The 23297-nt window shown below is 36.6% G+C and overlaps 1 protein-coding gene and 1 pseudogene across 2 annotated transcripts in view; one reads left to right on the top strand and one right to left on the bottom strand.

Annotated features, from left to right (window-relative positions):
* Nucleotides 1-2297: 2297 nt before the first annotated feature.
* The window catches only part of LOC309858450 (uncharacterized protein), a gene marked incomplete at both ends in the record, with an annotated part of 55533 nt that continues 34533 nt past the window's right edge, over nt 2298-23297 (top strand). Inside the window, 5 exons of the mRNA XM_082751138.1 lie at nt 2298-2402; nt 3688-3741; nt 18243-18344; nt 19588-19641; nt 21648-21752. Of these exons, the coding sequence (XP_082607264.1) occupies nt 2298-2402; nt 3688-3741; nt 18243-18344; nt 19588-19641; nt 21648-21752 (420 nt within the window). The remainder of the gene's footprint in view (nt 2403-3687; nt 3742-18242; nt 18345-19587; nt 19642-21647; nt 21753-23297) is intronic.
* LOC309858451 (cell division control protein 42 homolog pseudogene) lies at nt 15802-17195 on the bottom strand (annotated as a pseudogene). Its single transcript has 3 exons — nt 17183-17195; nt 16504-16599; nt 15802-16284 (listed from the first exon to the last, which is right to left on the bottom strand). The product of its transcript is annotated as a cell division control protein 42 homolog pseudogene (transcript).

Raw genomic sequence — 23297 nt, 5'->3', positions numbered from 1 at the left:
TTACCTCCTCTTAGAGTTTGGCTTGGAAAGGGGAGTAAAGGGTAGATAGAGATGAGGGGCATGTGCAGTAAGCAACAGGAACACTTAAACCTTCTTGAGAGAAAGAGATCTTTATCTCTATTTCTCCTGCTTTTTCTTAAACCATGAAGTAGACTTTTCCCCTCCTCTTCTTACCAAGCAGGATGTGGGAAGGAGGAGGAAAGGAGCTTTCCTATGTTATCTATCTATCTATCTATCTATTTATCTATTTGCCTTTCAACCCTTTGGTTTACAATAAAACTAAATATTAGATCTTCAGATTTGCTTTGTTAAAAAGTGGCTTTTTGAAAATTAAAAAAAATTCCTTCTGAGTTATATAAATTTTATGGCTGGATAGGAAAAGCTTTATGGAAGAAAAGGAATATGGAAAAGAAAAATATGTTAATACCATTTAAAATGTCATACCTATACAACATATTCCAACATGACAGAATTTCACTAACAATTGCTCCAACGGGGAAAAGATTTTCACCTAACTTCCATATTTTTACAGAGATAGATAGTCCTAATGAAGAAGGCAAATCAGATGAGTGTTCCCTTAGAAACTTAAAACTGTTTATGAATTCCATATCTCTTTCTCTGTGAACTGAATTTTGCCTTGTCTTTAACTAAGGAGAAGATGTACCATAGTGAAATCTTACATGATTTGAACACTTTCAAAGGGAAGATGGATGATGAATTAACAAACAACTCTCAATTGATCTCTTATCTTGTTTTCTAACCATTTGATAAGGAATCCAGCTACTACCCAACACATGGATCCAATACAACTTAAATTACTTTATTTGGCCCTTTGTTTTGTTTTTGTTTTTTATATTGATCATATTGATATGAATTTTAACAAATTTTCCAAGAGAAGAAACAGTTTATTATTGCAGCTAATTGTGAAATGTGGTCAGAATGGCTAAAATCAACAAGTCAGGAAATGACAGATGCTGGCGAGGATGTGGAGAAAGGGGAACCCTCCTACACTGTTGGTGGGAATGCAAGCTGGTGCAGCCACTCTGGAAAACAGCATGGAGGTTCCTCAGAATGTTGAAAATAGAACTGCCCTATGACCCAGCAATTGCACTATTGGGTATTTACCCTAAAGATACAAACGTAGTGATCCAAAGGGGCACATGCACCCGAATGTTTATAGCAGCAATGTCCACAATAGCCAAACTATGGAAAGAACCTAGATGTCCATCCACAGATGAATGGATCAAGAAGATGTGGTATATATACACAATGGAATACTATGCAGCCATCAAAAGAAATGAAATCTTGCCATTTGCGACAACATGGATGGAACTAGAGCGTATCATGCTTAGCGAAATAAGTCAAGCAGAGAAAGACAACTATCATATGATCTCCCTGATATGAGGAAGTGGTGATGCAACATGGAGGCTTAAGTGGGTAGGAGAAGAATAAATGAAACAAGATGGGATTGGGAGGGAGACAAACCATAAGTGACTCTTAATCTCACAAAACAAACTGAGGGTTGCTGGAGGGAGGGGGTTTGGGAGAAGGGGGTGGGATTATGGACATTGGGGAGGGTATGTGCTTTGGTGAGTGCTGTGAAGTGTGTAAACCTGGTGATTCACAGACCTGTACCCCTGGGGATAAAAATATATGTTTATAAAAAATAAAAAGTTAAAAAAAAAATAAAAAATAAAAAAAAAAGAAAGTAGTTATTCCATGATTTTGGTGAGGCAATGAATCTAGTTCCTTAAAAAACGAAATCAATACTACTTTGGCTTAGAGGTAGCTATTAAAATGTATCAACCCTCTGCTACATACCTGACAGAGTTCTACACCTTTTCTTAAGTATTACTTTATCTTCACAGAAGCTCTGAGACCAATAGTCTCATCTTTATTTCATACAACGGAAAACTAGGAATCTAAGAAGTTACGTTGCTTACCTAAATTCCAGTAGGTAATAACTAGTAGAGAATAATACTCAAACCCATGTGTTCTTACTTCAGCCATGGCAGTTTTCTCATTTCACTACAAGTGCCTGTTTCTATCTACCACAAGAATTATACTCTGGAAAGTAATTCTGTTCCCTTTAGAAATTAATGGGGTGTATGTCTCCAAAAAGGTTTAAGGGAAGAGAGCCTCATTCTAACCATGTATAATCTCCACATACACTGACACATGTTCCACAGGTCTCGTATATCCCTGCCAAGAAAAGATCTATAATGCATAGATAAAATAGACGGGAATATTTCAACACTGGTAGGAATTTCTGCGTATACTTTTTTCTCTTTCCTAAGGAGAAACAGTAGCTATCAGAGACCTGAATGAGGTACTAAGGAACATGGGCATTGAACTCACCAAAGAAGAAGATGGAGAGCTAAGAAAAAAACTTCCAGTTGATGGTAACTCATTTTAGATATAAAAAGCCCTCTGGGAAAGCTTGGTCTTAAGGCTTTATATCAGAGTTTTTCTTAAAAAATAAAAAATAAAAATAAAATAAAATAGTTTTTCTGAAACCAGATTAATTTTGTGATGATAAAAACATGCAAAATCTCAGAAAAAACTCTACTTCTAGAGTTAGAATGAATTCTGTCTTCCATTTTCTGAATCCATATAGAGTGCAAAGCACTTGACTACATTGATTCTGAGACCATCTTTCACATCTGGGGATGTTCAGAAGGCACAATTAAAAGATGGAAAAGGAAATGAAAGTGCGCTGTATATCCTTCCCACATTTCCCATTCATTCCTATATTCTGACACAGCCCCATAAAACTACTGACACTTCTGCCAGGGCACCAGTAACTTGCCATTTGCCAGTTGCATTAGACATTATTCACTCTTTATTGGTGCTTTCTCCTGTCTTTTATATTGGTGATAATTCTGACCTTCTTGAAATTAGGCTATTTTGTCATCTGTGTTCTTCCCTCTGACCCAGATCTATTCATTCTCTAATTTTCATTTTACATACTCTTTCTGGGTAATCTCATCATTCTGTGGTCCAATCTATCATCTACATGCTTGTGACTATAAATCTGTATTTCTATATAGGCTTCAGACTGGTACCTCTAAATGCCTGCCAGACATTTCCACTTGGATATTCCAAGGCTTCTTTTTCTCAACATATTTAAAGCTGAACTCATTATCTTCCCACCTAGTCTCCTTGTCCTAAATTCTCAATCTCATTTGTGTTGTCACTGTCCATCTAGTTACCTAAGCTAGACATATGGGATTCATTTTTGATCCCCTCATTTCCCATCATCCACTATCTGGATTATCACCTAATTTTGTAAGTTTTACCTTTATATAAACCTAATTCAAAAAATTACCACACAGATGAGTAGGTGGATGGATATGTGACACACCAAGTATAGCAAAATGTTTAATAGTAGAATCTAGGAGGTGGACATATGGGTGTTTATTGCACAGTTCTCTCAACTTTGCTATATGTTTACAAATTTTCATAATAAAAAATTGAAAAAAATCCCATGTATAAATCCACCAATATCTCTCTGTCCCTGCTACTAGCATTGCCATATTTTAGGTCAATCTCAGAAAACTAAGAATTATGCAATTAAGGTGAGCCAAATGATGATATGGAATAAAGGAATTTAGCTTGTTTCTGTTTTATTGTTTTATAATTTTTAAATGAATCTGCTTTGTATCTCAATTATGCCTTATTTTATAGCTAAAGGGGATACTGATCTGAAAACACTGGTGGATACAGTACAAGATATTAGAGGTCAGTAAGAAGTTACTGTAAATTTGAGTTCCCAATTTTTTACACTAAACTCTCTTTTTTCTCTGATAAATATTTTACTGAAGTATGAAATACATTATTACTCTATCATATAATCTTGTGTCCATCTTAAGAATTATTGCAAAGTGAACATAGCTATTTAAACTATCGCCTATTAGGAAATAAATATTATCCATAATCCAGAAGATCCCCTATACCACTTCACAGTCACTTCCTCCATACTCTCTGGAGGTAACTACATCCTATATTCCAGGACCATAGATTAGCTTTGCCTGTTTTTGGAATTTGTCTAAATGGAACCATGTGATTTATGTTCCATGCTATCTTATTTCCTTCCTTTAACATTATAGTACATGCTATTCTCTGAGATTCATCCATATTGCCACATGTAGAAGCAGTTTGTCCATTTTCATTGCTGCATATTATAAAATCTACTAAGTTATAGTCAAGGAGATCTTTAGAGAACCTGCTGTAGTGGCTGAAATGATTTCTAACTAACTCATTATACCTGAATACATTGCTGGGCAATATTCCATTGTATAATTATACCACAATATACCTCTCCAATCTACCATCACAGGACATTTCCAGTTTGGAGTAGTTATGAAGCACATACTGCTATGAATATTCTGTATATGCCTTTTGGTGAACATATGTGCACAATTCCAGGCCATATATCTAGAAATGAAATTGCTTTGTTATAGGATAAGATTGTGTATACTTTACTAGCTATTGTCTTTTTTGTTTTGTTTTTTAAATTTATTTTTTATTTATTTTCAGCATAACAGTATTCATTATTTTTGCACCACACCCAGTGCTCCATGCAATCCGTGCCCTCTATAGTACCTTTTTTAAATTTAATTTTATCTTTTCAGTGTTCCAAGATTCATTGTTTATGCACCACACTCAGTGCTCCATGTAGTGCTCCATGTAATACGTGCCTCCTTAATACCTACCACCAGACTCACCTAACCCCCTCCCTCCTCCCCTCCAAAACCCTCAGTTTGTTTCTCAGAGTCCACAGTTTCTCATGGATCCTCTCCCCCTCTGATTTCCCCCAATTCCACTTATCCTTTCCTTCTCCTAATCTCCATGATATTCCTTATGCTCCACAAGTAAGCTATTGTCAGTTCATTTTCTGAAGTAATCGTACCATTTTACACATCAACCAACCAACCAGTATGTCAGAGTTTCAGTTGCTTTACAGCCTTATTAATACTTGATATATATCTTTTTTCTCCATTTTACCCATTCTGGTGGACATGCAGTAGGATCACACTGTTACAGTTTGCATATCCCTATTCATTAATGATGTTGAGCACCTTTTTCATTTCATTGGTTACTTGGATACCTCTTTTGTAAGGTTCCTTTCATGTCTGTTACCTGTTTGCTTGAATGTCTGTGTTTTACATATTGAATTTTTAAAAATATTCACTTTTAAAATTCAAGTATAATTAGTATAAGGTGTTATATTAGTTTCAGGTATACATTATAGTGATTGAACAACTCTATACTTCACTCAGTGCTCATCATGCTTAAGTGTACTCTTTAATCCCCATCACTTACTTCACCCATCCCACCACCTACCTCCACTCTGGTAACCATCAGTTTGTTCTCTGTAGTCAAGAGTCTGTTTCTTGGTTTACCTCTCTTTTTTTTTTTTCCCTTTTTGTTCATTTGTTTTGTTTCTTAAATTCCACATATGAGTGAAATCATATGATATTAGTCTTTCTCTGACATATTTCACTTAGGATTATAGTTTCTAACTCCATCCATGTTGTTTCAAATGGCAAGATTTCATTCTTTTTATGGCTGAACAATATTCCCTTGAGTGTGGGTGTATCTATCTATATATCTATAGATATCTTCTTTATCCATTCATCAGTTGATGGATACATGGGCTATTTCCATCATTTGGTTATTGTAAATAAAGATGCAGTAAACATAGGAGTGCATATATCCTTTAGAATTAGTACTTTTGTAATCTTTTGGTAGATACCTAGTTGTGTATTACTGGATCATAGGGTATTCTATTTTTAATTTTTTAAGGAGGCTCTATAATCTTTTCCATGGTGGCTACACCATTTTGCATTACCACCAACAGTACAAGAGGGTTCCATTTTCTCCACATCCTTGCTGACAACTGTTTCTTGTGTTTTTGGTTTTAGCCATTCTGACGGGTGTGAGGTGATATTTCATTGTAGTTTTGATTTGCATTTCCCTGTTGAAGAGTGTTATTGAGTATCTTCTCATGTATTGGTCATTTGTATTTTTTTCTTTGAAGAAATGTCTGTTCACATCTTCTGCCCATTCTTTAATTGGTTTATTTGGGTTTTTTTTTTAATTGGTCAATTGTGTAAGTTCTTTATATATTTTGGATACTAACCCTTTATTTGATATGACATTTGCAAATATCTTCTCCCAATCTGTAGGTTGCCAGCTTCAATCTTTTTGAATTTGCTGAGACTTGTTTTGTGGCCTAATGTGATCTATTCTGGAGAGTGTTCCATATGCACTTAAAAAGAAAGTGTATTCCACTGTTTTCTGATGAAATGTTCTAAATATATCTTTCAGATCCATCAGGTCTAATGTGTCATTCAAAGGCACCACTTCCTTATTGATTCTCTGTCTGGATATTCTATCCATTGATGAAAGTGGGGTGTTAAAGTCCTCTACTGTTACTGTATTACTATTCGTTTCTTCATTCATATGTATTAATAGTTGCTTTATGTATGTGGGTGCTCTCATGTTAGGTGCCTAAATATTTATAATTGTTTTATCTTCTTGTTGGACTGTTCCCTTTATCATTATGTAATGTCCTCATTGTCTCTTGTTATATAGTCTTTGTTTTAAAGTCTGTTTTGTGTGATGTAAGTATTTCTACCCCAGCTTTTACTCACATCCATTTGCATGATTAATGTTTTTCCGTCCTTTCACTTTCAGTTTGCATGTGTCTTTAGGTCTGAAATGAGTCTCTTGTATGCAGCGTATAGATAGATCTTGCTTTTTTATCCATTTCATCACCCCATGTCTTTTGACTGAAGTGTTTAGTCCATTTACATTCAAAGTAATTATTTTATCCATCTTTAATTTTTTTATTTTTTTTATAAACATATAATGTATTTTTATCCCCAAGGGTACAGGTCTGTGAATCGCCAGGTTTACACACTTCACAGCACTCACCATAGCACATACCTTCCCCAATGTCCATAACACCCCCTCTCCTGATCCCCCGACCCCCAGCAACCCTCAGTTTGTTTTGTGAGATTAAGAGTCACTTATGGTTTGTCTCCCTCCCAATCCCATCTTGTTTCATTTATTCTTTTCCTACCCCCCAAACCCCCAACATTGCATCTCCACTTCCTCATATCAGAGGAAGAGATCCTATGATAGTTGTCTTTTTCCAATTGACTTATTTTGCTAAGCATAATACCCTTTAGTCCATCTAAGTCATTGCAAATGGCAAGATTTCATTTCTTTTGATGGCTGCATAATTTTTCATTGTATATATATACACCACATCTTCTTTATCCATTCATCTGTTGATGGACATCTAGATTATTTCCATAGTTTGGTTATTGTGGACATTGCTGCTATAAACATTTGGGTGCACGTGCCCCTTCAGATCATTACGTTTGTATCTTTAGGGTAAATACCCAGTAGTGCAATTGCTGGGTCATAGGGTAGCTCTATTTTCAACTTTTTGAGGAACCTCCATGCTGTTTTCCAGAGTGGTTGTACCAGCTTGCATTCCCACCAACAGTGTAGGAGGGTTCCCCTCTCTCTGCATCCTTGCCAGCATCTGTCATTTCCTGACTTGTTAATTTTAGCCATCGTGACAGGTGTGAGGTAGTATCTCATTGTGGTTTTGATGTGTATTTCTCTGATGCCGAGTGATGTAGAGCATTTTTTCATGTGTGTGTTGGCCATTTGGATGTCTTCTTTGCAGAAATGTCTGTTCATGTCCTCTTCCCATTTCTTGATTGGCTTATTTGTTCTTTGGGTGTTGAGTTTGCTAAGCTCTTATAGATTTTGGATACTAGCCCTTTATCTGATATGTCATTTGCAAATACCTTCTCTGATTCTGTCAGTTGTCTTTTGGTTTTGTTAACTGTTTCCTTTGCTGTGCAAAAGCTTTTGATCTTGATGAAATCCCAACAGTTCATTTTTGCCCTTGCTTCCCTTGCCTTTGGCGATGTTCAGGAAGAAGTTGCTGCAGCTGAGGTCGAAGAGGTTGCTGCCTGTGTTCTCCTCAAGGATTTTGATGGATTTCTTTCTCACATTGAGGTCCTTCATCCATTTTGAGTCTGTTTTTGTGTGTGGTGTAAGGAAATGGTCCAATTTCATTTTCTGCATGTGGCTGTCCAATTTTCCCAACACCATTTGTTGAACAGACTGTCTTTTTTCCATTGGACATTCTTTCCTGCTTTGTTGAAGATTAGTTGACCATAGAGTTGAGGGTCTATTTCTGGGCTCTCTGTTCTGTTCCATTGATCTATGTGTCTGTTTGTGTGCCAGTACCATATAGTCTTGAGGATGACAGCTTTGTAATAGAGCTTAAAGTCAGGATTTGTGATGCCACCAACTTTGACTTTCTTTTTCAGTATTCCTTTGGCTATTCGAGGTCTTTTTTGGTTCCATATAAATTTTAGGATTTTTTGTTCCATTTCTTTGAAAAAAATGGGTGGGATTTTGATAGGGATTGCATTAAATGTGTAGATTGCTTTAGGTAGCATAGACATTTTCACAATATTTATTCTTCCAATCCAGAAGCATGGAACATTTTTCCATTTCCTTGTGTCTTCCTCAATTTCTTTCATGAGTACTTTATAGTTTTCTGAGTATAGATTCTTTGCCTCTTTGGTTAGGTTTATTCCTAGGTATCTTATGGTTTGGGGTGCAACAGTAAATGGGATTGACTCCTTAATTTCTCTTTATTCTGTCTTGTTGTTGGTGTGAAGAAATGCAACTGATTTCTGTGTATTGATTTTATATCCTGACACTTTACTGAATTCCTGTACAGGTTTTAGCAGTTTTGGAGTGGAGCCTTTTGGGTTTTCCACATATAGTATCATAGTTTGACTTCTTTGGCTATTTGGATGTCTTTAATTTCTTTTTGTTGTCTGATTGCTGAGGTTAGGACTTCTAGTACTATGTTGAATAGCAGTGGCGATAATGGACATCCCTGCCATGTTCCTGACCTTAGCAGAAAAGCTTTCAGTTTTTCTCCATTGAGAATGATATTTGCGGTGGGTTTTTCATAGATGGCTTTGATAATATTGAGGTATGTGCCCTCTATCCCTACACTTTGAAGAGTTTTGATCAGGAGGGATGCTGTACTTTGTCAAATGCTTTTTCAGCCTCTATTGAGACTATCATATAGTTCTTTCTTTTATTAATGTATTGTATCACATTGATTGATTTGTGGGTGTTGAACCAACCTTGCAGCCCTGGAATAAATCCCACTTGGTCGTGGTGAGTAATCCTTTTAATGTACTGTTGGATCCTATTAGCTAGTATTTTGGTGAGAATTTTTGCATCTGTGTTCATCAAGGATATTGGTCTGTAATTCTCTTTTTTTGGTGAGATCCTTGACTGGCTTTGGGATCAGGATGATGCTGGCCTCATAAATAAAATGAGTTGGAAGTTTTCCTTCCATTTCTATTTTTTGGAACAGTTTCAGGAGAATAGGTATTAATTCTTCTTTAAATGTTTGGTAGAATTCCCCGGGAAGCTGTCTGGCCCTGGGCTTTTGTTTGTTTGGAGATTTTTGATGGCAGTTTCAATATCCTTACTGGTTATAGGTCTGTTCAGGTTTTCTATTTCTTCCTGGTTCAGTTGTGGTAGTTTATATGTCTCTAGGAATGCATCTCTTTCTTCCAGATTGTCAAATTCGTTGGCATAGAGTTGTTCATAATATATTCTTATAATTGTTTGTATTTCTTTGGTGTTGGTTGTGATCTCTCCTCTTTCATTCATAATTATATTTATTTGGGTTCTTTCTCTTTTCTTTTGGATAAGTCTGGCCAGGAGTTTATCAATCTTATTTATTCCTTCAAAGAACCAGCTCCTAGTTTCGTTGATTTGTTCTATTGTTTTTTGGCTTCTATTTCATTATTTCTGCTCTGATCTTTATTATATCTCTTCTCCTGCTGGGTTTAGGCTTTCTTTGTTGTTCTTTCTCTAGCTCCTTTAGGTGTAGGGTTAGGTTGTGTATTTGAGACCTTTCCTGTTTCTTGAGAAAGGCTTGTACCGCTATATATTTTCCTCTCAGGACTGCCTTTGCTGTGTCCCACAGATTTTGAACCATTGAGTTTTCATTATCATTTGTTTCCATGAATTTTTTCAATTCTTCTTTAATTTCTTGTTTAACCCATTCACTCTTTAGAAGGATGCTGTTTAGTCTCCGTGTATTTGGGTTCTTTCCAAATTTCCTCTTGTGATTGAGTTCTAGCTTCAGAGAATTGTGGTCTGAAAATATGCAGGGAATGATCCCAATCTTTTGATACCAGTTGAGACCTGATTTGTGACCCAGGATGTGATCTATTCTGGAGAATGTTCCATGTGCACTAGAGAAGAGTGTGTATTCTGTTGCTTTGGGATGAAATGTTCTGAATATATCTGTGATGTCCATCTGGTCCAGTGTGTCATTTAAGGCCTTTATTTCCTTGTTGATCTTTTGCTTCGATGATCTGTCCATTTCAGGGAGGGGAGTGTTAAAGTCCCCTACTATTATTGTATTATTGTCGATGTGTTTCTTTGATTTTGTTATTAATTGGTTTTTATAGTTGTCTGCTCCCATGTTAGGGGCATAGATATTTAAAATTGTTAGATCTTCTTGTTGTATAGACCCTTTGAGTATGATATAGTGTCCTTCCTCATCTCTTATTATAGTCTTTGGCTTAAAGTCTAATTGATCTGATATAAGGATTGCCACCCAGGCTTCTTCTGATGTCCATTAGCATGGTAAATTGTTTTCCACCCCCTCACTTTAAATCTGGAGATGTCTTCGGGTCTAAAATGAGTTTCTTATAGGCAGCATATTGATGGGTTTTGGTTTTTTTTATCCATTCTGATACCCTGTGTCTTTTGATTGGGGCATTTAGCCTATTAACATTCAGGGTAACTATTGAGAGATATGAGTTTAGTGCCATTGTATTGCCTGTAAGGTGACTGTTACTGTATAATGTCTGTTCCTTTCTGATCTACTACTTTTAGTAGATCTACTCTTTGCTTAGAGGACCCCTTTCAATATTTCCTGTAGAGCTGGTTTGGTGTTTGCAAATTCTTTCAGTTTTTGTTTGTCCTGGAAGCTTTTTATCTCTCCTTCTATTTTCATTGATAATCTAGCTGGATATAGTATTCTTGGCTGCATGTTTTTCTCATTTAGTGCTCTGAATATATCATGCCAGTTCTTTCTGGCCTGCCAGGTCTCTGTGGATAAGTCCGCTGCCAATCTAATATTTTTACCATTGTATGTTATAGACTTCTTTTCCCAGGCTGCTTTCACGATTTTCTCTTTGTCGCTAATACTTGTAAATTTTACTATTAGGTGACAGGGTGTGGACCTATTCTTATCGATTTTGAGGAGGGTTCCCTGCACCTCCTGGATTTTGATGCTTGTTCCCTTTGCAATATTAGGGAAATTCTCTACAATAATTCTCTCCAATATACCTTCTGCTTCCCTCTCTCTTTCATCTTCTGGAATCCCAATTATTCTAATGTTGTTTCATCTTATGGTGTCACTCATCTCTCAAATTCTTCTCCCCTTGTGGTCTAGTATTTGTCTCTCTTTTGCTCAGCTTCTTTATTCTCTGTCATTTGGTCTTCTATATCACTAATTCTTTCTTCTGCCTCATTTAACCTAGCAGTGAGAGCTTCCATTTTTTATTGCACATCATTAATAGCCAGGCTAAGTGATCCGCTTGGGTTCGCTTTCGGGAGCTTTTGTTCCCTGAACACTTTCCGTAGAGTTCTGGAGCATGGGAATGAAAATGGCAACCTCCCAGTCTCTGGCCTGGAGGAGCCGAGAGCTCAGGGCCCCACTCTTCTGTGCGCCCTCAGAGAAAAGCGCTCAGTCACTCCCATTTCCCTGGCCTCTGGCTGTGCTCATTGCTCACCCAGCCTGTGACCGGTTCAAGGTAATCCCGAGCTGAGAGCTCACTCCTTGGCTCTGTCTCTGTAGCCGGCCTCCCTGCTCTAATACCTGCAAGCTCTGCAACACTCGGACACCCCTGATTCTTCTGTGACCCCCCAGGACCTGGGGCCACACTGACCTCGAGTGGGCTTCACCACGGTTTAGCCTCTGGAGTGATGTCCCTCAGTGGAGCAAACTTTTAAAAGTCCTGATTTAATGCTCCTTTGCTCTGCCGCTTGCTGGGAGCCGGCCCCTCCCCCCACAGTCTATCTTCTAGTCGCTTTGGATTCACTTCTTCGCCATCCTACCTTTCAGAAAGTGGTCGATTTTCTGTTTCTAGAATTGCTGCTCTTCTTCTCTTCAATCTGCTGTTGGATTTGCAATCGATTGATAAGCTATCTAGCTGATCTCCTGCTACCTAATGTGGTCTCAGCCTACTACTTCTCCGCCATCTTGACTCCTCTCTCCTCAAAGTAATTATTGATAAGTATGCATTTATGGACATTATGTTACTTGTTTTATGTTGATTTTGTGGTTCTTCTTTGTTGCTTTCTTCTCTTGCTCTCTTCCTTTGTGGTTTGATGGCCTTCTTTGGTGATATGCTTGAATATCTTTCTCCTTAGTTTTTGCATTTCTATTACAGGTATTTGATTTATTGTTACCATTAGGTCTATATGTAATACTTTATGCATAAGATATATATAGAAATATATACTGGGTTGCTGGTTACTTAAGTTTGAAACATTCTAAAAGCACTAACTTTCTACCCAGTCTCATGTTTTGCATGTATAATATCATACTTTACCTCCTTTTATTTTGTGAATCCCTTGACTGATTTTTATAGCTATAGTTGATTTTACTGCTTTTGTGAGGTAACCTCCATAATAGTTTTATAACTGATTAATCTACTCCTTTTGTTATTTTTGTATGTGTTTGTAAGATATTTTCCTTTCCTGATATTCTTACTCTTGATTATGGCCTTTCCTTTCCAAAGAATTCCTTTTAACATTTCTTGTAAGGCTGGTTTTGTGGTGAGGAACTCCTTTAACTTTTGTTTGTGTGGGAAACTCTATCTTCCCTTCTATCCTGAATGATAGCCTTGCTGCATAGTTTTTTTGTTTGGTTGGTTGATTGGTTTTTTGTTTTTTGGGTTTTTTTTAGGTTTTATTTATTTATTTGTCAGAGAGCAGAAGCATAGAGACCTGCAGGCAGAACAGACAGAGGGAGAAACAGGCTCCCTGCTGAGCAAGGAGCCCTATGTGGGACTCAACCCCAATATCCTGGGATTATGACTTGAGCTGAAGGCAGACACTTAACCGAGCCCCACCCTAACATCCAGAGGATAGAGTACTCTTGGTTGCAGACTTTTTTTCCACCCCCCCCCCCCTTTTCAGCACTTTTAATCACTCCCTCTGGCCTACAAAGTTCTGCTAAAAAATAAACTGATAGCTTTATGGAGTTTCCCTAGTATATAACAGTTTTCTTTTGTTACTTTTAAAGTTCTCTCTTTATCATTATTTTTTGCCATTTTCATTATTATATGTCTTGGTGTGGACTTCCCATGTTGATTTTCTTGGGGACTCTCTGTGTCTTCTGAATCTGGATTGTTTCCTTCCCCAGATTAGAGAATTTTTCAACTATTATATCTTGTAATAAATTTTCTCTGCTCTTTTCTTTCTTCTTCTGGGGTCTCTATAATGCTAATGATGTTATACTTGATGGTGTCACTGAGTTTCCTTAATCTATTCTCATTTTTTTTATTATTCTTTTTTCTTTCTCCTATCCAGCTTGGCTGCTTTCCATTATGGTCTTTCAGCTTGCTGATCTGTTCTTCTGCTTCCTCTAGTCTATTTATTCACTGTAGTGTGTTTTAAATTTCAGTTAATGAGTTCTTCATCTCTGGTTCCTGTTTATATTTACTATATCTTTCCTGAAGTTCTCACTGCAATCCACTGATTGTAAAAATGTCAAAGTTAAGCCCCTCTAGTTTTTAAAGCCAAATGTTGTGGGGATTCATCTTCACAGTGCCAATCCCCCATGTCTGGGGTGCCTGGTCTGAAGTCTGTTTTCTCCTTTGTTCATGCTCCCATTTGTGGTTAGTTTTCCTAGGAGTTTTGGTTCCAAACACATCTCTATCTTTTTTTTTTTTTTTCAGTGTAATCTCTTCACTTCATTTAACTGTGGAGGGTCTGTGCTACCAGTCTTCCAGTCATTTTCTGAGTTAGTTAACACTGATGTGTGGATGTATATAGGTTTATCTATGGGACAAGGTGGGCTTATGATCCCCAATTCACCATCTTCCCTGGAAGTCCATGCTGAATATTTTATTTCTTGTCTTTTATCTATGGTTTTTTATGTATTCTGGATACAAGTCTGTTGTAGCTTTATAAATTGTAAATATCTCACTGTATATTTTGCCTTTTCACTTGTATTTTATTGTCTTTTATTTTGACAGGGAAAAGTGTTTAAATTATATACTCAGTCCATTTGGTGTATTTCAAAAGGTGCAGCACTTTTCTTCATTTATCAATGAGAGAAATTACAAATTAACTTCAAAAAAATATCAGCAATTGTACTACCAGGTATTTACCCCAAAGATGCAGAGGTGGTGAAAAGAAGGGCCTCATATACCTCAGTGTTCATAGCAGCAATGTCCACAATAGCCAAACTGTGAAAGGAGCCAAGATGCCCTTCAGTAGATGAATGGATAAAGATGTGGTCCATATATACAATGGAATATTACTCATCCATCAAAAAGGATGAATACCCACTATTTGCATAGATATGGATGGAACTGGAGAAGTTTATGCTAAGTGAAATAAGTCAAGCAGAGAAAGACAATTCTCATATGGTTTCACTTATATGTGGAACAGCATGGAGGGCATTAAGAGAAGGAAGGGAAAATGAAGGGAGGGAAATCAGAAAGTCCATGAAAGATTATGGACTATGGGAAGCAAACTGAGAGTTTCAGAGGGGAGATGGTGGGGTAAATGGGTTAGCCCAGTGATGGGTATTAAGGAGGGCACATATTATAGGGAGCACTAGGTGTTATACACAGTGAATCATGGAACACTACATCAAAAACTAAAGATGTACTATATGGTGACTAACATAACATAATAAAATTTTAAAAATAAAATAAAATATTAGCAAATGGCAAAAAATTTCCTTCCAAGTCACTGTCCCATATGTAGTGCATCCTAGAAAAGAGGAACAGAACAGGTTCCGCCTAGTTTCACGAGTTTCATCAAGTACTAAACCTACTCAAAGGTGGAGAGAAAGCAACTTTCAAAGTATGTTATTGAGGCTTTTATTATACTCCTTCCTAAGAGCACTAGGTGGGGAACAAGTATTGTAAACTAGATATAGGAAGTGGAATGTAGAATCAATCCATCCTCCTCCCCTTAAGGGCTGTCCAGTGATTAATGAATTTAAAAAAAACATGACTAAATAAAAATACCCCACCATGTACTCTCCCTCCTACAAAAAAAAAAAAAAAAAAAAAAAAAAAAAAGGAAACAAAAAACCACCCTACAACCTAGATGTTCCAGGTTATTCTCCAGTGTGAATGGAGCCTGGGAGCAGCTTCAACAACCCAAATCAGTCTGTTGAAGAGTCATCACAAGCATTCCTTGCTTTTAAACAAAAACATATTTTTTGAAATGACAAAACAGAAACCAGTACTAATCATTTTTCTGACAACACACAATTACTCAGATTAACTGGTATCGAGGGGGAGGGAGACCATACCTGAGGACCTTGACTCACTGGAGTGCATGTGGGTAGGTTAAGGGCATTGGTCATTATTGCAAAATTTTTTTTTCATTTTTCATCTTTAGTTTGATTTAACATTGCTTTTAGTACAAGGCAGACACCAGCTGTGCAGAAGGATTCTGTAGACATGTTCATAGCAGTGTACACTTGGGCCTCTTTGATTCTGGAGGCCCCAGGCAGCCAATATCACCTGGTCAAATACATTCTTTAAGCCCTTTTGTGCTAGTGCAGGACACTCCACATATCTGACCACCTTCAGGTCATGGGCCAACTTATCAGCAGTCTTTGGAGTGACAGGCTTCTGTTAGTTCTTGGCAAGTTTCTCAATCATAAAAGAGTCATCTCTGAGATCAATTAGGGTCCCACCCAGCAAGAAAGGAGTCTTTGGACAGTGGTGAGTTATCTCAGGTACCCTCTTTTCCTTCACATTTTCAGATGAGGATGGAGTGACCACTGAATAATGGACTAGAAATACATCTGTTGGTAATAACTCTGTGGTCGTATGCTGTAGTAATCCTCTTGCCCTGCAGTATCGGAAAGCCCAAGAGCATATGGCTCTCCACCAACCATAACTGTAATTGCATAGTTGTCAAAAACAGGTGGTGCAGGGGTGCCTGGGTGGCTGTCGCTTAAGCCTCTGCCTTCGGCTCAGGTCATGATCTCAGAGTCCTGGGACTGAACCTCACATTGGGCTCCCTACTCAGCTGGGAGTCTGCTTCTCCCTCTGCCTCTGCTGCTCCCCCCATGCTCATGCACTTATGCTCCTGCTCTCTCGCTCTCTCTCTCCCAGATACATTAATAAAATCTTCAAAAACCAACAAAAAAACAAAAACCAGTCGGTACATACTCAGATGGAAATTTGTTTGTTGTGTAGAATATCAGAAGGCACATTTTACCAACAGCACCATCACCCACAACAATGCACTTTGCTTATCTGTATTGCTGAAAGAATTTTGTCTGCACTCTAAGTATTTCAAGGTTGTTGGTGACCTCAGCTTCTCTGCCAGGGTGTTGGCAGCACTGCAAAGGGTCTCCTGTGTATTTTATCTTCCGATGAACAGAAGTTTCTCTTTTTCACATATAGTTGAATTAGTCAGTCTTTTCTTTTATAGAGTGTTTGGGGGCTTGTTTAAGAAATCTTTGCATACACTAGGGTCATGAAAACTTTTCCTGTTTTATCTTCTGGAAGTTTTGTTATTTTTCTTTTACATTTAGATCAATAATCCACTCAGAATTGATTTTTCTATATGATATGGGATAAAGGACACCTTTTTTAATATATATTCAGTTAGCAAACATACAGTACATCATTAGTTTTGATGTGGTGTTCAACGATTCATTAATTGTAACACTCAGTGCTCATCACAGCATGTGCCCTCTTTAATACCAATCACCCAGCTACCCCATCCTGGCATCCCTCTCCCTTCTGTAACCCTCAGTTTGTTTCTAAATGGTTATTTAGCACCATTTACTGAAAAGATGATCCTTTCCCTACTTTAATGTAAGGCTAACATTTAACGCGCATGCGCGCATGTGCACACACACACACACACACACACACACACATATATATATACATATATTATGTATCTGGACTTCTTATTCTTTTTGTTCTTTGTCTTTGTTCTATTTGTTGGTTATTGCACGAGTACAATATTGTCTTAACATGGCTTTAATATATCTTGGTATCTGAAGCATAAATCTTTTAAATTTGTTTCACTTCCTTAGGCTTGTCTTTGCTATTCTTGGTGATGTTCTTTTTACCATTAGAAATACCTGTTATTTGTGTTTTCTCTCTTTTTTTTCCCTTGTCAGTCTTAGTGCAGGCATTTAGCACTTCAGTTAGTCTTCCCAAAACCCATTGGCTGCATTCATTTTATTTGAAGTTTGTTTATTATTTCAGTAATTTGTGCTTTTGTCTTTATTGTTTTTCTTCTCCTTTTGGGGCATTTAATTCGCTGTTCTTTTCTAACTTCTTGAGATAGAACCTTGGGTAATTGATCTTTTCATCTTTTTACTGTAGGCATTTAAGGTTGTAAATTTCCCTCTGAGCACACCTTTGCAAGTTTTAATATGTAATATTATTATTGTTACTGAATTCAAAATATATTCTTCCAGTGTGGGTTTTTTTTTAAATTTATTTTTTGACACATGATTTATTTAGACAGGGATTCTTTAATTTCCAAACTTAACAGGATTTTACTAGGATCTCTTGCTATTGATTTCTAGGATCTCTTTGCTATTGATTTCTATCTTAATTTCATACCCTATATTAAACAGTTGTTTGTATACATCATCTTTGTTATTTATGATAGTAAATAATAAAACTTTATAAATTATTATTCTAATAATTTTTAAATTATACAAACTTTATTTGATTGTGAAATATTACTTTATAACCATCATTATGGGAACATCTCTTTAACCAGTGTTAAAGAAATACTGTTCATTCTCTGTGTCTGCAATTGACCACTTGTTGTTTAGCAGGTAACATTATGCCTTTTTCTCTTTAATAATTTGAAATTATGATATTTTAAAAGTGGTATCTTTTTCTACTTCTTTTGTTTTGAAGGAGAAGCTGACTTCAGTGAGCTGGATAATGTCCTGCGAAAAATGGGTATAAAGCCCTCACCTAAAGGACACTTGCAGCCAGAGAAGTCACTTCCAGTTAATGGTGGGCATTTCACTTTTTTTTCTTTTTTTAAAATTTAATTTAATTTAATTTTTTTTAGTGTTTCCAAATTCATTATTTATGCAGCACACCCAGTGCTCCATGCAATACATGCCCTCCTTAATACCCACCAGACTCACCCAACCCCCCACTGCCCTCCTCTCCAAAACCCTCCCCTCCAGAACCCTCCCCCTCCAAAACCCTCAGTTTGTTTCTCCAAGTCCACAGTCTCTCATGGTTTGTCTCCCCCATCCATGTTGATACAAAAGTTGGGTATTCATCCTTTCTGATGGAGGCATAATACTCCATTGTATATATCCATTGTATATATGGGCCGTATCTTCTTTATCCATTCATCCGTTGAAGGGCATCTTGGTTCTTTTCACAGTTTGGAGACGGTGGCCATTGCTGCCATGAACATTGGGGTACAGATGGCCCTTCTTTTCACTACATCTGTATCTTTGGGGTAAATACCCAGGAGTGCAATTGCAGGGTCATAGGGTAGCTCTATTTTTAATTTCTTGAGGAATCTCCACTGTTTTCCAAAGTGGTTACACCAACTTGTATTAATGGTGGGCATTTCAAATATCAGAATAGTCTTTACAAGAGTTCATATTGCCTTCAAGAGATCAAGGCAGTTTTTCAGCATTGCAAATATCATGTAGAATCTTCAGAGAATTAGGATTATATCCTTAAATTTTTTAATTATTTAGTACTCTGTTCATTTTAGATCATTTATAAGTCAGCATTTTAAAATATCCATAATTTTAAAGATGATTATTTTTAATATATAGGAATATATAAATTGCCATTTAAAACATGTAAATCAACAGTCTCATCAATCATAATTCTTGCCATTTGGAAAAAGGAATATTAATAGTTATTTTTCATTTCATTGAGAGGCTTTTGGTTAAGACCTCTAGGAAACAAATAGGAGGAGAGATATAGAGCTGTACTACTAGAGGGAGAAAAAGGTGGAGTCAGAAAAAATACAAAATATGGAAGTGTTTTGCTTTGGCATGGTAGGTATTAATAATTGTCTCAGGTGCTAAAGAATTGATAGATTTACCATACACATTAAGAATTTTGTTTTCATTTTTTGTTTTATTATTTCTAGAAGATATTAGGTAAATTTTAGGAGCAAATTACTTTATGATCTATATTTCTGAACTTAGATATTTGGTAATGTTTTATCATGTCTAGGTATTTTCTTTATGACCTAAATTATGTGTTTCTTCCCCTACAGCTAGTAGAAATATGTATAAGAATAAGTTGCTGACTTCTCCAGAAGATATAAAAGGTGAGTGAGATCCATATTGAGAAGTCAGATTGAGACTCTTGTGTTTTGCTTTTTTTCTTATTAAATATTGCCTCCTCCCATTCTCATATATATTTTCTTTTTTTTTATTAATTTTTTATTTTTTATAAACATATATTTTTATCCCCAGGGGTACAGGTCTGTGAATCACCAAGTTTACACACTTCACAGCACTCACCAAAGCACATACCCTCCCCAATGTCCATAATCCCACCCCCTTCTCCCAAACCCCCTCCCCCCAGCAACCCTCAGTTTGTTTTGTGAGATTAAGAGTCACTTATGGTTTGTCTCCCTCCCAATCCCATCTTGTTTCATTTATTCTTCTCCTACCCACTTAAGCCCCCATGTTGCATCACCACTTCCTCCGTATTTAGGTTTACTTCGATTTTGGATGTGGAGATAATAAAATTTAGGCCTAGCTATAAAAATTTAAGATTGTGTATCTTGAAATACAGTGACAAAATGAACTTGATGTGTGCAGATATTTGTATTAAAAACTGTTAGATTTGCTGTTTTGCTGCCAAAAGTAACCTGAATGATTTCTAGCCCTATTTCAATGCATTGTTATGCAAGCTTATCTTCAATATTGGATGTATTGGTTATAAGTGAGTAGATTAATTTTAGTCCATTAATGACTCTTTAAACACTTAAATGTCCTTAACCTCTTTTTAATGGTGAAATGAATAACCACTATACATAGGAACTAATATTATATATTTTTTTAATTTATTTTTTTCAGTGTAACAGTATTCATTGTTTTTGCACCACACCCAGTGCTCCATGCAATCTGTGCCCTCTCGAATACCCACCACCTGGTTCCCCCAACCTCCCACCCCCAGCCCCTTCAAAACCCTCAGGTTGTTTTTCAGAGTCCATAGTCTCTCATGGTTCATCTCCCCTTCCAATTTCCCTCAACACCCTTCTCCTCTCCATCTCCCCTTGTCCTCCATGCTATTTGTTATGCTCCACAAATAAGTGAAACCATATGATAATTGACTCTCTCTGCTTGACTTATTTCACTCAGCATAATCTCTTCCAGTCCCGTCCATGTTGCTACAAAAGTTGAGTATTCATCTTTCTGATGGAGGCATAATACTCCATAGTGTATATGGACCACATCTTCCTTATCCATTCGTCTGTTGAAGGGCATCTTGGTTCTTTCCACAGTTTGGCGACCATGGCCATTGCTGCTATAAACATTGGGGTACAGATGGCCCTTCTTTTCACGACATCTGTATATTTGGGGTAAATACCCAGGAGTGCAATTGCAGGGTCTTAGGGTAGCTCTATTTTTAATTTCTTGAGGAATCTCCACACTGTTCTCCAAAGAGGCTGCACCAACTTGCATTCCCACCAACAGTGTAGGAGGGTTCCCCTTTCTCCACATCCCTTCCAACACATGTTGTTTCCTGTCTTGTTAATTTTGGTCATTCTAATTGGTGTAAGGTGATATCTCAATGTGGTTTTAATTTTAATCTCCCTCATGGCTAGTGATGATGAACATTTTTTCATGTGTCAAATAGCCATTTGTATGTCTTGATTGGAGAAGTCTCTGTTCATATCTTCTGCCCCTTTTTTGATATGCTTGTCTATTTTGTGTGTGTTGAGTTTGAGGAGTTCTTTATAGATCCTGAATATCAACCTTTTGTCTGTACTGTCATTTGCAAATATCTTCTCCTATTCCGTGGGTTGCCTCTTTGTTTCTTGATTGTTTCCTTTGCTGTGCAGAAGCTTTTGATCTTGATGAAGTCCCAAAAGTTCATCTTTACTTTTGTTTCCTTTGCCTTTGGATACATATCTTGAAAGAAGTTGCTATGGCTGATATCGAAGAGGTTACTGCCTATGTTCTCCTCTAGGGTTCTGATGGATTCCTGTCTCACATTGAGGTCAAACTGGACAGCTATATGTAGAAAAATGAAACTCGACCATTCTCTTAATATTATATTTTAGCTTGTATTTTAATTTCCTCATGTCTTTCTTTTTTATAGGATTGCAAGTTGATGACCATAACCTTGACTCTATTCTTGAAAACATGGCAGTCAGTCTTCCAGCTGAGGAACTTAATGATCTTACTCTAACTCCACCAGTTGATGGTGAGTGATTTAGGTGTCTTTGTACCTTTGTGAAAAGTGGGTTTTGAGGCTGGTATTTTTTATAGGACTTACATAGCTGAAATAAGAATGATATTTTCTCTTAATATATCAATCTAAAGTTCATACTTTTTCACTGTTCATTTATTCAGCAAGTATTTACTGAGCACTATAAACAGGTTATGCTAAGTGCTAGAGATACAATTGATTGATTGATAAGACTGTTGAATAAAAATAAACATACTCCTTGACCAAAGGAGCTTAATGTTGAATATATCATAATTCTTAGTATTCTAGTTGAAGCTGAGAATGTTGCTTTCACAGGAACAAGGCTACAGGGCTTCAGCCAATATATATGACATTTTTCCTAGTTACCATATCTTTGGACCAGATTTCATGATTCAATTTCAGAATTATAGGTATTAAAGTAAATATTAATTAGGATTGAAGTATGATGAATCACATAGTAATCCCCACTTTAAATAAACTTTAAAACATAATATGTTTAGCTGGGCACAATCCAATGAGATCAAGAAATATCACCTAGAAACATTTGGCTGAATACTGCCTCTTAGATGTAAATATGTTTTCTCATGTGATTCAGGTACTGTTTAGTTATATCTTTGCCATGGGTTTCATACCCTTCTAATAGGGTGAGGGTTTTTTTTCCAAAAGGTATTTTTTATTGAATCATTCCTTAATTTTCCAGGACCAATGTACCAATGTACAAATGAAAAGCATGTAGTTAGTTTTTTACTTATTTTCTTTATGCTTTTAAGTTTTACTGGGATATCAGTAAAAGATAATTAGGTGGAGCTATCAATAATTGCCAGGTAAAGTAATTTTTAGCTTTTCAGTTAGTTTCATTAGTTTAGAAACTCACCTGGGATGTCAGATAAAAGGCAGAGTGAGAGCCACCAAAAACTCTCTCCTCCATAAAAGCAATGAGAAAGTTGGCAAAAACTATCAAAATTAATATTTTCAGGACTGGACATTAACCAAAGGTTTGCTGCATTCTGGGGAGCATTTTTTTTTAAGAAATAAAAGACTGAATCTCCTTAAAAAATAGTGAGCTTTGTGATGTTTTAACTTGCCCTATTCCCATCCTCTGTCTTATAGCTCCATAATAATATTGAAAAATAACATTCTGTATTTGCAGTGGAAACTAGTAGCCTGGAAGCTACTGGAGAGAATAGTGGTGGACTGGAGCTCTTTCAAAGCCTTATTCCCTAAGAATTGTAATTATTTGGTCTGTTTGGTGGTTCCTTGGAATGAGGCTTTATATCAGTCCCCCTTTATGTGTGAACAAATGAATGAATAAATAGATAATTAATGAGTGTGGAAAGATAAATCAAGAAACAAACTGAAATAAGCAGAAAACAATAAGAAAAAATAATTATTTGGAGTAATAAAGAACTATGCTGCAATGGTTGACTAATAGTCACCAGCCATTCTGAAATGGACACTGATTAAAAAGAATAGAAAGTGCATTAGTAAAAGAGATGAGATGAGAATTCTGGTCCTTACTTCTTTGCTCTTAGTACCTGC

This window comes from Mustela nivalis (assembly GCF_964662115.1).
Source record: "Mustela nivalis genome assembly, contig: HAP1_SCAFFOLD_2507, whole genome shotgun sequence".
NCBI classification, from domain to species: Eukaryota; Metazoa; Chordata; class Mammalia; order Carnivora; family Mustelidae; genus Mustela; species Mustela nivalis.
The sequence above is the reverse complement of the archived record's forward strand: the minus strand, read 5'-3'. Positions and strand labels throughout refer to the sequence as shown.